Here is a 16,553-nt window from a genome sequence, read left to right as displayed (position 1 = left end):
AACATCCATGTACCATTCATTTAACACATTTATTGATTATGTATTTTGTGCCAAGCCTTGGGTACAGCTCTGGGTATAGGGAAAAGGCAATCTCTGATCTCAAAAAGCTCACTCTCTGGGAGAGGAAGTGAATTAGTACAGCGTGGCAGGTGCTGTGAAAAAGGTAAGCATAGACTGCTCAAGGGAGCCATATGCAGGAAGCAGAGGAGAGATTCAAGGAGAGCATTCTAGAGGAGGCAGTGCCTACACTAACGACGAGTAGCAGTAACCAGGCCAAGGAAGAGACCTTTATAAAATGCAATGTTTTGTTAGATTTACAGAGTAAATTTGTGGCCAAAGAAAATGAAGTACAGAGTCTGCATAGTAAGCTTACAGATACCTTGGTATCAAAACAACAGTTGGAGCAAAGGCTAATGCAGTTAATGGAATCGGAGCAAAAAAGGGTGAACAAAGAAGAGTCTCTACAAATGCAAGTTCAGGTATCTAATTTTCCCTCTTTAAAAAAAATAAAGACGGGCAGTGGTTGGATGTGTCTTGTGTAGAAGAGAGAGGGTAGCCTATCTTATCCTAATTCTGGAGTGCGGATGAATAATTCTAATTTAATCTTCAAGCAGTTGTCACAATATGATCTGAATATGTGCTCAAAGATGCCTTTACCCACAGTCTTATGCTTTTTTGCATTAGATTAGGAAGAGTACAATGTATTCTTAATTTCTGCTTTGTAAATTAGCTCTCAGAATAGAACGCCTAATCATTGTTTAAAATGACGCCTTTTGGAATCTAAGAGTGCCTTTTTAAAGGTAAACAGATGTACCTGTAACTCATTTTGTTCATATACATTGGTATATTTAACAGAACACTTTTCCCTCTCCTTTTTGGTTGCTCTTTATGAAAGGATATTTTGGAGCAGAATGAGGCTTTAAAAGCTCAAATTCAACAATTCCATTCCCAGATAGCAGCCCAGGTAATGGTGCTTTCTTATTGCTTGTCATTACTAATGGCTTCCTAGCTGTGTAAATAATCTGAGTGCCTGTTGAGTGCTGCGTACTGGATTAGTAGTTGGGTGACTAGTCAATGAATCAACTGGATGATCCTAAGTGCTAAGCACTCTGATAATTACGTATAGTGCTGTAAGAAAACACTACGGAAGAAATCCAAATCTAATGGGAAGGTGGGTTAGAGAGTTTTTAACTTTAGGAGGAAAAAAATGTTGATTACCATCCTGTCAGAAAACAGGTGTCAAGAATCATAGTTTATGTTTTAGAAGTATTCACTAAATATTGACTAGCCATAAGGGAAAACTTTGTATACCCTCAGGTGTTAGCAGTATGTTAACCATAGCTCTCAGGTTATATATGCCAAAGAATCATTTTTAAATTTATAATTCAGTATAGTTTGAGTGTGAAACCTTCCAGAGTTTTCTAGGTGGTATTGTAAAACCTGTTAATCTTTGGCATCATTCTTATGTAACATGATAAATAGGTAGATAGATAGATATAGATACATAGCCTTTAGAATATAAATAATAAAACATTAAGAAGAGAAGAAACTTGCAAGTACTTAGCTTGTTTCCATAATATGCATACTGTGAATTTCAGTTTCAGTTCTTCAACTTTAAACTTCTAAAAGTTGTTTGTAGGAAAAGTAGTAGCTTAGAATAGAAGTCATTTTCTGTGCAAAAAGTGGTTTTAACATTAAAAAGTTGTTTGTAACGTTCAGGCAAGTTGAAAATCCCAAAACTTTGAGGTTGCAACCATTTTTTTCTTTTCTAATTGTTCTCTTTGTAGAAACTATAGTCTAAAATTAATTGGGAAAGAATTATGTAATATAGGAAAGGGTGTGTGTATATGGATGTATGTGTGTATGTAAATTATTAACTCAAATTGGATTGAGATCTTAAGTTATAGAAAATTTATCAGAAACTTAATATTTAGAGAATGCTATAAGTACCTTTTGAAAAGTAAAGATAAACACGAGCATTACCAAACGACTTGTTATCTTAATCTTGAATGGTATCATTTCATTATTAGAAATTGTTACTAAGGAAAAGAAGCACATGAATGAAAAATAGCCTTTGCTGCTGTTTTTCCTATTTATGTGTTGCTTGGCAGTTACATAGTTTTCAGACCTGTCAACTTACTTTATTAAAAATGTCTTATGATGTGTATAATTCCCTAATACTGGCTGTTATTGATCAAATTTACTTTCAGAATATTAGCTGTTATTTAGTGAACATTCATCATGAGCCAGATACTTCCTTAACTTTATATACATTTATTTCTTTTAATTTTTAAAGCTTTATTGTGATGATTATTGTACAACTTTAAAACTTCCTCTTAAGGGCTTTTATGTTGACACTGTTTCTCTTTCTTAGACATCCGCTTCAGCTCTAGCAGAAGAGTTACATAAAGTGTAAGCCTGCCTTTCTATATTTCTCTTAAAATTGCTTAGTCACCACTAACTGATAGCTGTTAGATTCTACACTTATGATTGACTTTACGTTCTAACTTGTTCAAAAAATACTCTCAAGTAGATTTGGAGCAGCTTTTGCTCTTCTACCCCTAAGCATTATGTATTCTATGTTTTTATGTCTTTGTCATAAAAAGAGTTGGGGAAGCTTTTTTCCCTTTGGGCTTTAGCAGTTATGTGGAAGAGATTATTGTGATTTGAGATTAGTGGAAGTTAGTTTTTGTGTCTAATAAGTAGTTGTAGCTACTCTGTATCTAACTATGTGGTGGTATGTCCAAAATGAAGTTCTTTTTTTTGGTGTGTATTGTATAATTTGCGTAGACATGGATCACTTAAATTCAGAAGACCTGGAATCTTTTTTTCAGATTGCCAGGCTTGTGAGCTTAAATTACTTAACTTCTTTGACCTCAAGTTTTAAAATAGGGGTATGTATTTTAGGGAGTTGTAGTAATGCCTGTGACAGTTACTACTAAACTGATATGGTCTGTAGAAATGGAAGGTATGGTTATGTGAAAAACTACTTAAGTAAGGATGACCGTATTTGAGGCTTCTAATCCTTTGATTTGTGACTTGACTTCTAAATGTTTATTGAATATACAAATCTATTTTCTGTTAAAGGATTGCAGAAAAGGATAAGCAGATAAAACAGACTGAAGATTCTTTAGCAAATGAACATGATCACTTAGCAAGTAAAGAGGAGGAACTTAAGGTACAGTAATTCTTATAAATGGCTACAGTATTTTATAGTCATTGAATTACCCTGATCTTGTAATTAGTATGAGTGTCTGTGAAGACTGGAAAATACTCTAGATAGAATTCATTTGAAAAGTGTCTTACCTCTTTTCTAAACTACAAAATCCTCTTTAGCCCTCTAAGAGAAGTTCAAAGGCCTTTTCTCACATGATATTTATTATTCATAATAATTTGGGAAATATGTTAAATAACAGAAGTTGATGGTTTTCTTTCTGACTTAAGAAATTGTAATTTGAGACGTTTGCTTTGAGACCTTTGCTTAGGTAGAAGAGATACATTACAAAACTTCAAATTTAATATTAAATACTTTTAATACTATTTTTCCTTCTTGTTCTAGGATATACAGAATATGAATTTCTTATTAAAAGCTGAAGTGCAAAAATTACAGGCCCTGGCAAATGAACAGGTAGATCTTTATTGCTTTTAAGCATGTACCTTAGAATTACAGTTTGTTGACACTTATTTTCATTGGTATTGCAAACCTTAGTTTTACTTATGTAGATAGTAAACATAATGGTTACTTGTGTTTGGCTGCATGGTGTGTTGTTAAAACCCTCTTCTGTTTTTTTTTTTTTTTTTCTGGTACGCGGGCCTCTTACTGTTGTGGCCTCTCCCCTTGCGGAGCACAGGCTCAGCGGCCATGGCTCATGGGCCCAGCCGCTCCGCGGCATGTGGGATCTTCCCGGACCGGGGCACGAACCTGTGTCCCCTGCATTGGCAGGTGGACTCTCAACCACTGCGCCACCAGGGAAGCCCCAAACCCTCTTCTGTTTGACCATGACTCTCACAACTCACCTAAATGTTACTATATTCATGTTGAAATTAATGTTTGATCCAAGAAATTGATCACTTTATCAGAGAACTCAGTTATAACACTTATGATGTGCTGACTTGTTTTAGCCTTCTGCCATTTAATCAGAAAAGGATATACCTTAAACTAGGATAAAAGTTGAACAGTAAGAAGTACAAAATACTGGACAGCGAAAAATATTACTGTAATGTATGCTGTTGATTTAACTATTTACTCTAAATATATGAAAATATAACTTTAATATGTAAAAATAAGTAAAAGAATAGGTTTGAGTACTTCCTGAGAAATGATACAATTCTCATTTCTAACAGGCTGCTGCTGCACATGAACTGGAGAAGATGCAAAAAAGGTGATTAAAGTATTGCTGTACATGGGCCATTCATACATTTATATTCCAGTGTAATTACAGAAGACATTGCTGCTTATAACTGATAGTTGTGCACATAATTTATGTAAGCTTTCTGTATATATGAAGTATTTTTTTTCTCATAGTATTCACGTTAAGGATGATAAAATAAGACTGCTTGAAGAGCAGCTACAATGTGAAATTTCAAACAAAATGGAAGAATTTAAGGTGTGTAATTAAACTTGTCAACTCAGCTTTCTTTGAACAAACTTGTGTAATTTTCAGTTGAAGTGAATGTAGAAATACTACTTTTTTATATGTGATCACTCTGAAACAGTGTTTCTATAGTTTATTTGGGGACTTCTACGAACAATTTTATCATAGACTTTTTGCTTTGATTATTTTGACTTACCTGTTTTTATAGTAGACTTTTGATACTTGTTTTGCCCCAACCTTTTCTTTACAGTTTTCATTTGGTAGTTTGAGATGGTTTTATTTGCCTCCATTGTTGGTGTAGTGCTAGTTTCTGGTCATGGCCAAACAGCTTGAGGATTATTGTAAAGCATTCTGATTGCCAGGGTACATCTCTGCATGCAGTAAGATTTGCTTTTTTTTTTTTAATTTTAATTTTTTTTTTTTTTTGCTTAATAGGAATCCTGTAAGTACTCACTTACGAAAGCAGGGTTTCCCAGAATTCATTGGCACAAACGATTAAACTCTTTGAAATACACGTGTAAGGGTTCTAAGCACAGTGTTAACAGTGTTTGGGATAAATCACATGACTGAATTGGGGGGCTCAGTAGAAACAACTTTTTATAGATCATTGTATATGTACATTATACTATTACTGTATTCCTGTTCTCTGGAAATAATGTTCATTGAAACTGAAAAATGGAGCCTCATGAGATTTGCATTCTTAGGTCAGTATATAATTCACCTGTCACTTTATAAGTACTTAACAGTAATATGGCTTTGATTTTTAAAGAAAATTCAGATGGTTGCTTTGTTACCTTTTCTTAATAAAACAGTAAATTGAGATTCTTTCTTTTAGATTCTAAATGACCAAAAGAAAGCATTACAATTAGAAGTTCAGAAGCTACAGACTCTTGTTTCTGAACAGGTAAGGCTTTTCATGAATTATAAGTTAGAAATATCTGATAGATAACAAGGTCTGATTCTTCTTAAGTAGTAATCAACTCGTTCATTTTTAGAAATTTTGTTTAAGTGTAGATATGTCTTTTAATTGCATTTCTAGTCATCTTGTGCTAATCAAGTCTCTAAATTAAGGAAAATTTAATTTCTCTTCCTGAGAAGAAGCTAATGCTGTTTATAGCATTTTCCAAAAAAAAAAAAAGTTTAATAGGATGCATAAAAATAATTTCTTTAAGTCATTTTGATGCATTTGGCTCTCAGGATAATAGTCAGACTTTTGGAGCCTCACTTTTTTCTGTAAAGCAGTGTGGATTCTTAAAAAGAGAATGGGTTTGAAACCTACTACCAGCACTTAAAAGCAGTGATGTTGATCAAATTGCTTAACCTTTCTAAGACCTCTCATTCCAGGTCTCCTACATTGGGATTTTATTTACATTATAAGCTTGTTAGATTTAAATTGGGGAGTTTATGTATAGTTGAGTAGCCTAGTGCTTTGCATATAGCAGGCATCTTAAGCCTTAATTCCTTTCCTTTAGAATATTTTTTTCCAACTCATCTCCACCCTCTATTGCCATCATACTTCTTTCTGTATTTATAGCAAGCCATCAAAACTGTAGCAGCCTGAATAAGCATGGCTCCATAAACTCGAGCCCCAGGTGATGTCTGTTCTGTGGCTGTTCCTAAGAGTTGCCTTCATACTCTTCTAAATAATTCTTCGAATTCCAGTTTTTAAAAATATTCTAGAAACACTTCATATTATATGACACATTAAAATGAAGGCATGTTTCTCTACTACTGTTAAATTTTGACACATTTTATTAGAAGCTGAAGTGTAAGTTATTGCAAATGATATAGCACTTCCTTTAGCAGATGCATGCTTTCTTTTTTATTTTAAAATCCACATCTGTGCAGGTATTGAATTGGTGTAAGTAGCTGTGCCAAATGTTGTGGAAGTATTTTAGAAGTATTTTGTGAACATCTGTTTACTTGTCAAGAATTAATCCATTATTTGTTTTCCTCCCCCACAAATATGGTATTTAAGTGCTTTGCATAAACTTTGTATATGCTTTACCCGTTCAAACTAAAGGTAATAGAGGAGAAAATGCTGAACAAATGATGTTTAGTGTGTGGACATGACTTCATGCCAGTGTAATGCTCAAATGATATTTAAGTTTTATTCTTAAATCTTATTCCTATTTCCTTTTGTTGTTATACAGCTTTTAACAGATAAGATATTTCATCAACTGTAAGAACTTTTTTCTCCTCAGTTTATTATCTCTGAAGTCTGGATGTATCTTAGTCTCCGGTTACAGTTTAATTGGAGGCATCTTTAATTTTTAGTGTTATGTAAACATTTTACCAGTTGTGAGATGCAACATTGGTGACTTGGATTAGATAAAATATGATAGATATTTTTTGGCTGTGTTAATTCTTACCCAGAAAAGCAGAATGTAGTCCTTTTTTTGAGTTGGTTGTCAGAGATTCTGGAACACCTATTTCAATATATAAAGTTTTAAACTTTCTAAAATTCACTTCATGGGAGGTAAAATAAATGCCTAGAAATTTCTGAATCTACCCTAGAATTGCAGTATTAAAGGTGATGGTAATTCTTAGTTTTAAACAGAGTACCTGGATCTTTTCTTTTCACTTCTATTGTATACTAAAAATGATATTCTTCATCATTAGACAAGAGTAAAACCATTAGCCTTAATTTTTTTTTTTTCCCCTTAAGGTAACATGATAGCCTAAGAATTACCTAGTTTTCTCTAGTTTCTTTATTTTGGGGGGGGGGTGTTGAATTGTATTTTATTAAAAAAAATTTTTTTTATTGAAGTATAGTTGATTTACAGTTGTGTTTCTGGTGTACAGTAAAGTGATTTATATATATATATATTCTTTCTCATATTCTTTTCCATTATGGTGTATTACAGGATATTGAGTGTAATTCCCTGTGTTATACAACAGGATCTTGTGTTTTAATTTCTTTCTTACTGAATCAGCCTTCTGTCTACTATAAAGCTTCTGTGTATTTTTAAATATTCTGTTAACATAACTTTTAGCGTGAGATGGATTCTTTTTTTATGAAGAATAGTTTTATGAAGAACAGTCCACAGAACATAATTTCGTAGCCACATTTTAAAATTTATTTAAAAGAATTATTTGATAAGAGGAGAAACTCATCTTTTAAGATTTGCTCTTTGGTAATTCTTAGAATTTTTCCTCCTTGTTCCGAAAGCTTTTTTTTTTTTTTTTAAATAGTCTAGAAAGCATATGACTGTGATGTTATGTTTTTGGTTGTCATTGTGACTTCTCTCTCTGATCTTAGCAGACCAGAGAACCAGCTCTTTGGTTTTTCCTCTGGTCTTTTTTTTTTTTTTTTTTGTGGTACGCGGGCATCTCACTGTTGTGGCCTCTCCTGCTGTGGAGCACAGGCTCCGGACCTGCAGGCTCAGCGGCCATGGCTCACGGGCCCAGCTGCTCCGCGGCATGTGGGACCCTCCTGGACCAGGGCACAAACCGCGCTGCATCGGCAGGCAGACTCTCAACCACTGCGCCACCAGGGAAGCCCTCCTCTGGTCATTTTTATTGCCACTGCTAGTGAAGGAAGAGATAAAGATTAGCATAATTTGAATTTCTTTCATTTCCACCTTTCTTTAACCCCTTCCTACCCAGCAGTCAGAATTCCAAGTGACAGTTGAGAGATGAACAGTTTAGTTATGTAAAAAAAATTCTGTCTCTTTGCTCCATGGATTTTTATCCTGGAGGAAAAACTTGAGCTTATTGAAGCACAAACCAATAATGGTGCCAAGTTTTTGTTGTTTCTTTAGGTGTAGGAAGCAGAAAGACAGCAAATATCAGGTAAGGTAACCTGTTTATATACTAGAGAAGAGAAGACTCCATTTGGATGTAGGCCTATGGATAGATCAAAGAAATAAATCAGTTACTAAGATCTCATTTCTTCAGAATAAAATAATACTTTTCGTGGGGGAAGGTCCTGAGGTGTCTTATTTTTTTTTGAGCATCTTGACTTTTTAGCAAAGGAACAGCATGACTTTTTACTAGTAGTTTTTTAAGATTCAAAGATAAAGATTATTAAGCGAAAACTGTAGCAGTAGGAAGTTTTTTTCTTTTGCCCTGCAGCCTGGTTCTGTTTTATTGCAGAATAATTCATTGTTGTATGATGTAGTTTTGAAAGTCATCCACGGAGGAGAAAATTGGATTGGATTAGGTTAATAATGTATAAAGGTAAAATATTGGATAGATAACTAAGTTGGGTCGATTTCATGCAATTGAACATTCAGTGAGCAATTGACCAAGAGTACTTGTTAAACTGTAACCTTGTTAAAGGATATTGAGTCCATTAAATTTTTACTAATGGAGAGTATGCTAGGTACTATGCTGCAATGCTAAGGCTACAGAGATGAATGAGACTTGGTTCTTGCCCCAAGAATGTGGTTTAGTGTGGAATTAGGTGTACACGCAGAAAAAGTGTGATGAATAAAATTCTTTTTTTGAAAAAATTTTAAACTGTGTGTACAGGTTTAGAGGAAGAGATAATTCTATCTGAAGGAGAGTAAGAGGTGCCACAGAGAGGGGACAGCTAAACCTGATTTTGAAAAATAGCCAAGAATTTGCTGACAGCTATGGGGCAATCCAAACTGAGGGGATACAGTGTTAAAAGTCATGGTAGTGTGGCCAAATTGGCATATTCAGAGCATATTGGCATATTGTGGAAGTGCAAAGTATGAGGTATTAAGGGGAAGAGAAAGATTTGCTAGGGCCTAATCATGAAGGACTTTGTAGGCTGTGTAAGGACCATGAGCTTGATCTAGAATGTGGTATGCTACTGAAGGATGTTGAAAGAATGAATCAGCATTTTGTCTAGTATTTTAGTTGGATCATTCTGGTAACCATGAGGTGTTTGAATTTATGTGGTAGTGAAGTATGCAGTACTAAAGGTGTAATACAACTAAATGATCAAGTTGCATATAACTAGGACTTAATAGTGTGGTCTTTTTTAAAAAATTGAGATACAATTGACATGTTAATTTCAAGTGTGCAACATAATGATTCTATATTTGTGTTACTGTGAAATGATCACAGTAAGTCTAGTTAATGTCTGTCACCATACATAGTCACCTACTTTGTATTGTTTTTATGTGGGACATGCATCAAAAATAAAGATGGACAGGACTTCCCTGGTGGTGCAGTGGTTAAGAATCCGCCTGCCAATGCAGGGGACACGGGTTCAAGCCCTGGTCCAGGAAGATCCCACGTGCCACGGACCAGCTAAGCCCGTGCACCACAACTACTGAGCCTGCACTCTAGAGCCCGTGAGCCACAACTACTGAGCCCACGTGCCACAACTACTGAAGCCCATGTGCCTACAGCCCGTGCTCCACAACGAGAGAAGCCACTGCGGTGAGAAGCCTGCGCACCCAATGAAGAGTAGCCCCCACTTGCCACAATCAGAGAAAAAGCATGCGCACAGCAATGAAGACCTAACAAGGCCAAAATAAATAAAATAAAATAATACAATTAAAAAATTTATTAAAAAAAATGGACGAAAGCCATCTTGATGAAAGATTTATAAACTTACTGCATGATTTATTTTTCACAATTTATAAACATGATTTAATGTACTTTTGACAGCTCCTATGTCCTTTCTGATGGTAGGAAAGTTTTTTTTTCCCATTCGGAAGTTCTGTACCTCTCACGGTATAGTCCTTATGAACTCTAGAGACAGGGAGAAGAATTAGGGTATTGTGATATTTAAGATGAGTAAAGCTGAGGATCTAACCTAAGACACTGAAGAAAAGGGGGTTAATTTTTAGAAATACGTTGAAAGTGGAATCTTATGACTTGGATTTGGTAATGGAAAAATTAATAGTATTTGTGAAAAATTGTTGTAATAAAATTGGAAAAAAAATTATGAAACCAACAAAATTAGGAGAAAGCAGGTAGGGAATGGTATGGGTAGAAGAGAATGTTGAAGGGAAAAAGACCCCAAACCTGTTTTGTCAGGTTGCTTAGCTGCCTGAAGACCTAGGAATGCTGAGGGGGAAACCTTGCTTCTGGACACATAGTAAATATAACACTGAGGACTTTGTAAAGTGTATGGGCGGGATGCTAGAAGGATGGGTGAATGGTTGGGATCAGCTCACATGTCATGTTTTAATGTAGCAAGGAGAATACGTTCTTGTGTTGCTTCTGCACTTCACAATCAGTTTTATTTTATTTTTTACTCTTATAAATTTATTTATTTAACTATTTTTGGCTGCATTGGGTCTTCGTTGCTGCGCGTGGGCTTTTGTTTAGTTGCAGTGAGTGGGGGCTACTCTTCTTTGCGGTGTGCAGGCTTCTCATTGCCGTGGCTTCTCTCATTGCAGAGCACAGGCTCTAGGTGCGTGGGCTTCAGTAGTTGTGGCACACGGGCTCAGTAGTTGTGGCTCGCAGGTTTAGTTGCTCTGTGGCATGTGGGATCTTCTTGGACCAGGGATTGAACCAGTGTCCCCTGCATTAGCAGGTGGATTCTTAATCACTGCGCCACCAGGGAAGTACCTACAATCAATTTTAAAACATTCTGTATATTGGCTTAGGTGTTGGTTATGTGAAATCTACATGTTAAAAATTCATTGAATTGTACACAGGATTTGTGCACTTGCCTTATATGTTACTTTTTAAAAAAAAAAAAAGGAACAAAGCCTCCTTCTTGGCCTGCAAGGCCTTAGAGCCTTGGAATTTTAGATTTGAAGAATTAATGTAAAGGAGGAGCAAATTCTCTGCTTATCCTTAATATTTCTTTTATAGTAATTAAAAACTTACAAGGGACTAGTTCATTTTTGCCAGCCCATTTTATACTTCATCTTTTTCTGTGTCTTGTGTGTAGCCTCGTCTTTTCTGTCCTGTGTTTTCTTTTCTTTTTTTTATAAATTTATTTATTTTATTTTTTTAAATTTTTGCCTGCGTTGGGTCTTCATTGCTGCACACAGACTTTCTCTAGTTGTGGCAGTCGGGGGCTACTCTTTGTTGCGGTGTGCGGGCTTCTTATTGCGGTGGCTTCTCGTTGCAGAGCACGGGCTCTAGGCACGTGGGCTCAGTAGTTGTGGCACACGGCCACAGTTAGTTGCTCCACGGCATATGGGGTCTTCACGGACCAGGGCTCAACCTGTGTCCCCTGCATTGGCAGGCAGATTCTTAACCACTGCACCATCAGGGACGCCCCTGTCTTGTGTTTTCTGAATTCAGTAATTCTTTAACTATTAGCAGTCTTCAAACATGGATCATCTTCCTAAATTTTGGATCTAATTAATACTAATAGAATTCTATTTCTGAAGTAGTTTTACCTCATGCAGACTTGGTAAAATTAATCTTTTTTTTTTTTCTTTTTTGGTGATTTTATTTTAGCCTAATAAAGATGTTTTGGAACAAATGGAAAGATGGTAAGAGATTAAATTTTTTAAAAATATTTTAATGACTCATTTCTACCAAGTGTGAGATAGCAGAATTATTAACTATATTAATCTAAATTCTTAAAATTCTCTTTGTACTTCATAATGGAAGAGAGTGGTGTACTATTGATTGATTTGGAATCACATTAAGTTTGTGGGTGTCATGTGTGGCCATGATTTACTTGTTTAGGCTAGCATGTAAGCATGCATTACTTGAATACAGTTTAGTTTTTGGTAAAGAGGGACTACCCTTGGACCATGACCAAAGATCCTTAGAAACCTTTCTAGAATTGAAAGTTTAGAAGGAAAAATGGGCATAGGAGTTGATCCATGTAAAATATTTATTTAGAAATCATATTGTTTTCTTTGAAAAATAGTTCATACATGTGTTTTAAATTTATAATTTCAGCATTCAAGAAAAAGATGAGAAGTTGAAGACTGTAGAAGAATTACTTGAAACTGGACTTATTCAGGTGGCCACTAAAGAGGAAGAACTGAATGTAAAGAATTTTGTATATTTGTTTTCCTTACGATTATTCAGTGAACATGAAGCGGTTCTACTGTAATGTGTAATATTTTTCCCATACCTTTTAGTTACCCACATTTTATGAATTTATATGATGTCCTTTTTCATTAAATTTAAGATTTTATTATAAATACAAAAATGTGTAGTTACCTATAGCATTCACTGCCTTAATGATGTAGATATTATTGTTATGGTTTGTAATAGATGCTCCCCCACCTCCACTCATGCCCGAATTATAACCAAACAACAACTAGTTACAAGAATAACTAGTGGACTTGATAAGTTCATGAAATAGTATTGGAGGCCATAGAATGGAGAGAATGCAGTTTTATTTTATGATTATCATTAGCCTTAACTAACTTAATTTGGATAGGATTGCTGGAAGAAATAAGGTAAAAGGTGTATTTGATTTTAGGGAGAGAAGTGACTTGACTGTGTGGTTTTCAGGTTGTGGAAACATAAGTAGAAATACTTGTGAGGTTAATTGAATTAAAGTCCATTTGCAGAATTGTAGACATATAGAGCAACTGAGATTTCTGGGCCTTCAGAGAGGAAAAGAAGCAGCTAGAGAAAAATGAGAAGCTAGCTGTTTTTTCAGAAAATAAAAGTATGTTGTGCTTATGTGTCTTTGAAAAAGGCAATAAGAACAGAAAATTCATCTCTGACAAAAGAAGTTCAAGACTTAAAGGCCAAGCAAAATGATCAGGTAATATATTTAGTAGATCCTGCAACCATTCTCTTTTAAACGTTGGGCAAACCTGTTATCAAATATAGCAGCAAGCCTTTTTTTTGTTCCTCCCTTCTCCAACATGGAATTTGTCAATTATAGTTTTAATCTGTGAATGATTGGTGACTTGATTATCAGTAATAGAAGCTGCAATTTATTAAATGCTTACTTTATGCCAGGCACTGGATAGAGTATTCTAGGTAGGATGTCATTGCTTGTTACTATAGTGATAAAAGGTTTTGAGTATACATATATAAAGTAAGACTCTAAATAATAGTAAAAGAGGTTACCTGAAGTTAGGAAATTTCCTATTTTCTCCTTATCTGGTTAGAATCATTGAGTCAATAATTTTAATATTTATCTATTGGTTTTTCTTTTGACCTACACTTACCATAAGTAGCTTTAAAGCTGCTTACTTTCAAAGTGCTTTTCATTTTCATAATTATGACATTTAAAAAAATCTAGAAAGAATTACTTCCCAGGTTTACTTTTCCGGGGTTTTGGTGTAGTGGAAAATTTAAAGAACAACATACTTTTCTATTTATGACCCATTTATATTTTGAGCAAATTACCAAGTAGGATACCTTCCTATTTCTAGGTTTCCTTTGCATCTCTAGTTGAAGAACTTAAGAAAGTGTAAGTAATGACATTATTAAACTGGTCTTTTTCTTTTGGTCCAGTTTTATTAGTGCTCATAAATCTTGTTTTATTGTGCAATTAAGATGGCTAGGAGTTTTCATTGCTGGAATAAGGAGACTTAGCTGTGCTTTCCCAGTGCAGTTGTTAAAAAATCAGTTTCCATGATTGACTCCATTTATTAACTTGTGGCATCAAATTGTTAATTTTCTGTTTCTGCACTAGGAACTGTTAATGAACAGGTTATATTGGATAGAGATCAGTTCCTTGTATGTGTTGTTTTCTTGAAGTGTCTATAAAGTTTAATACCATAATTGTATGTAAGTTTTGCCATAGCTTTCAGAGCCCAGAAACCTATATTGTTGAGAGGAACTCAGTTCTCCTTAGTATTCTTTGGGGTGCAAATCTTATATTCCCTGTGCACTTTGGAAACATGTCACCAGCTTCTCCTTGCGTGCATAGGCTTCAGCCATCTGGTAGTTACTGCTTAATTCTCATTTAGGAAGAGCTTTAAGTATTTTTTTTCCCTTCTGTCTGCAAAATATGGTTGCTCTTTTACTTAAAATGGGAAGAGTTGATTTGGTGAGCCTATTAATGATTTGGTACTATTTTTATATCTTAGTTGGTGGATCTTGATGATTTCTCCCGAAGTTTAATAATGCATTTCTTTATCTAAGGATCCATGAAAAAGATGGAAAGATCAAGTCTGTGGAAGAGCTTCTGGAAGCTGAACTTCTCAAAGTTGCTAATAAGGAGAAAACTATTCAGGTATTGAGAGAGAGAAAACTTATGTTTTGCTTTTTTGTTTATCAACTTTAGTGAATACCATTTAATTTCATGTGTTTGTCTGTACATTGCATTTTATGTCAATTTCTGTGTTTCCATTGTCCAATCTTGTCTGTTTTGTCATTGTCAAGGATTTGAAACAGGAAATAGAGGCTCTAAAAGAAGAAATAGGAAATATCCAGCTTGAAAAGGCTCAACAGGTAAAAATCCCAGAGCCATAGCATGACAGATTCATTAGTGTATGTGTATTAATGAACTATTTGGTTTTTTTCTGTTACTCAGAAGAAAACTTTTAGTAGTGTGCTGTAAGTATATTGGGTTATGTGCTTTTTTATTATTTTTGCCTGATTTGAGAAAATGTTTTAATATTTTAATCAACATATCTTTTAACTGTTTAAAGTTTTTTTCTGGAAAGTTTTCTTTATTAATGTTTCATTTTAGTTTGCCAACTTAAAAAAAAAAAACACTTTGGTAAACCTTTTTTTTTTTTTGACTGCATGTTCCAAAACATTTTGTTATAGAATACGTATTGCTCAACCTTTGCCTATAGAATAAAGTACAGATTTCATTGGGGGATTTCAGAGGTAGATGTGGTTACTGGAAATAGATGGGTGGTTTTGGTGAATATAATCTGATAAGGTTTGATTGAAAAAAGTGGTGAGATTGCATGGAAGAGATGATTCATTCATTCATCCAACCAACAGATTCATTCAATATTTATTCAGTTCCTCCTGCTTATCAAAGTACTATGTTAGTGGTTGGAGATGTGTTGAATGAAATAGGGTATGAGGAAAAGATTAAATTCCTAATATAGACTGAGAGTTCAGGAAGGTCTCCTTCTGAGGAACTGACATCTAAGCCAAGATCTGAAGGGACTGTGAGAAGGCAGTGGGGAATGAAAGGTACTATTGAACTGTGTATGGTAAGAAGAGGAGATTAAAGGACAATATAGAGTACTGTTGAGTAGTTGGCCTTGAAGAGTGGGAAGAAAAAGCGCTTTGACAAGATAGGGAGGTATGTGGACAGTTAATATTCTAATTTTCACAATTTAAAAAAGTATCACATTGTTTAGACTTATTCATAACCATATTCCTTGTCTCTTCTACCCACCCCCCCCCATTTTTAATTTATTACTCTTACTGTCATTGGAGTCGAGAAGGTGAAATCAAGTCATCTCTGTTTTGGCTAGGTCTTTGTAATTTGAAGTGTGCACATTTTAAGGTTTACCATAAAGCCTATTAAGGTAAACTGAAAGGATTATGAATTGCTTTTTTTCTGCTTCTTTCTTTATATTTTAGTTATCTATCACTTCTCAAGTTCAAGAACTTCAGAACTTGTAAGTACCATTTGCCTCATTTCCCTTTAATATCTCTCTTCCACAAGTTAAACATAATTATAATGAAAATTGTAGCTCCTTTTTATTTGATTTCAAGTAATATTTTAAAGAACATCGGGCTTCCCTGGTGGCACAGTGGTTGAGAGTCCGCCTGCCGATGCAGGGGACACGGGTTCGTGCCCTGGTCCGGGAAGATCCCACATGCCGCGGAGCGGCTAGGCCCGTGAGCCGTGGCCGCTGAGCCTGCGTGTCCGGAGCCTGTTGCTCCGCAACGGGAGAGGCCACAACAGTGAGAGGCCCACATACCTCAAAACAAACAAACAAACAAACAAAAAAACCCCATCAAATTATATCTCACAAAGGCCTCAAAGTCTTAAATTTTTCATTAGGATTTAACCTATAGGTTTTTTGATGGGAATGGGGATAGAGTGGAAGTCTTATTTTTCTGCTTTATAATCTGAATGTGACCTTCAACTGACAATGTTGCTCTTTGCCCATTTTAATAGCCACTGTGAAACTGGTTATATATTTCATACCCAAACTAGTTGTGATAAGCTAA

At 35.0% G+C, this 16,553-nt stretch overlaps 1 protein-coding gene across 12 annotated transcripts in view; it reads left to right on the top strand.

Moving 5' to 3' along the window:
• KTN1 (kinectin 1) overlaps positions 1–16,553 on the top strand; it is a 118,436-nt gene that overhangs the window by 69,495 nt on the left and 32,388 nt on the right. For 8 of the 12 annotated variants that reach the window (XM_060004512.1, XM_060004511.1, XM_060004506.1 and 5 more), the window contains 15 exons: positions 313–479; positions 896–964; positions 2,375–2,412; positions 3,088–3,178; positions 3,560–3,628; positions 4,345–4,382; positions 4,526–4,607; positions 5,431–5,499; positions 11,940–11,974; positions 12,393–12,483; positions 13,147–13,215; positions 13,835–13,872; positions 14,550–14,640; positions 14,790–14,858; positions 15,957–15,994. In XM_060004512.1, coding sequence (XP_059860495.1) covers positions 313–479; positions 896–964; positions 2,375–2,412; positions 3,088–3,178; positions 3,560–3,628; positions 4,345–4,382; positions 4,526–4,607; positions 5,431–5,499; positions 11,940–11,974; positions 12,393–12,483; positions 13,147–13,215; positions 13,835–13,872; positions 14,550–14,640; positions 14,790–14,858; positions 15,957–15,994 — 1,054 coding nt within the window. The remainder of the gene's footprint in view (positions 1–312; positions 480–895; positions 965–2,374; positions 2,413–3,087; positions 3,179–3,559; positions 3,629–4,344; positions 4,383–4,525; positions 4,608–5,430; positions 5,500–11,939; positions 11,975–12,392; positions 12,484–13,146; positions 13,216–13,834; positions 13,873–14,549; positions 14,641–14,789; positions 14,859–15,956; positions 15,995–16,553) is intronic. The other 4 variants (XM_060004509.1, XM_060004505.1, XM_060004514.1 and 1 more) reach the window with 1 other exon arrangement.

The sequence above is a fragment of the Delphinus delphis genome, chromosome 2, assembly GCF_949987515.2.
Source record: "Delphinus delphis chromosome 2, mDelDel1.2, whole genome shotgun sequence".
NCBI classification, from domain to species: domain Eukaryota; kingdom Metazoa; phylum Chordata; class Mammalia; order Artiodactyla; family Delphinidae; genus Delphinus; species Delphinus delphis.
The sequence above is the reverse complement of the archived record's forward strand: the minus strand, read 5'-3'. Positions and strand labels throughout refer to the sequence as shown.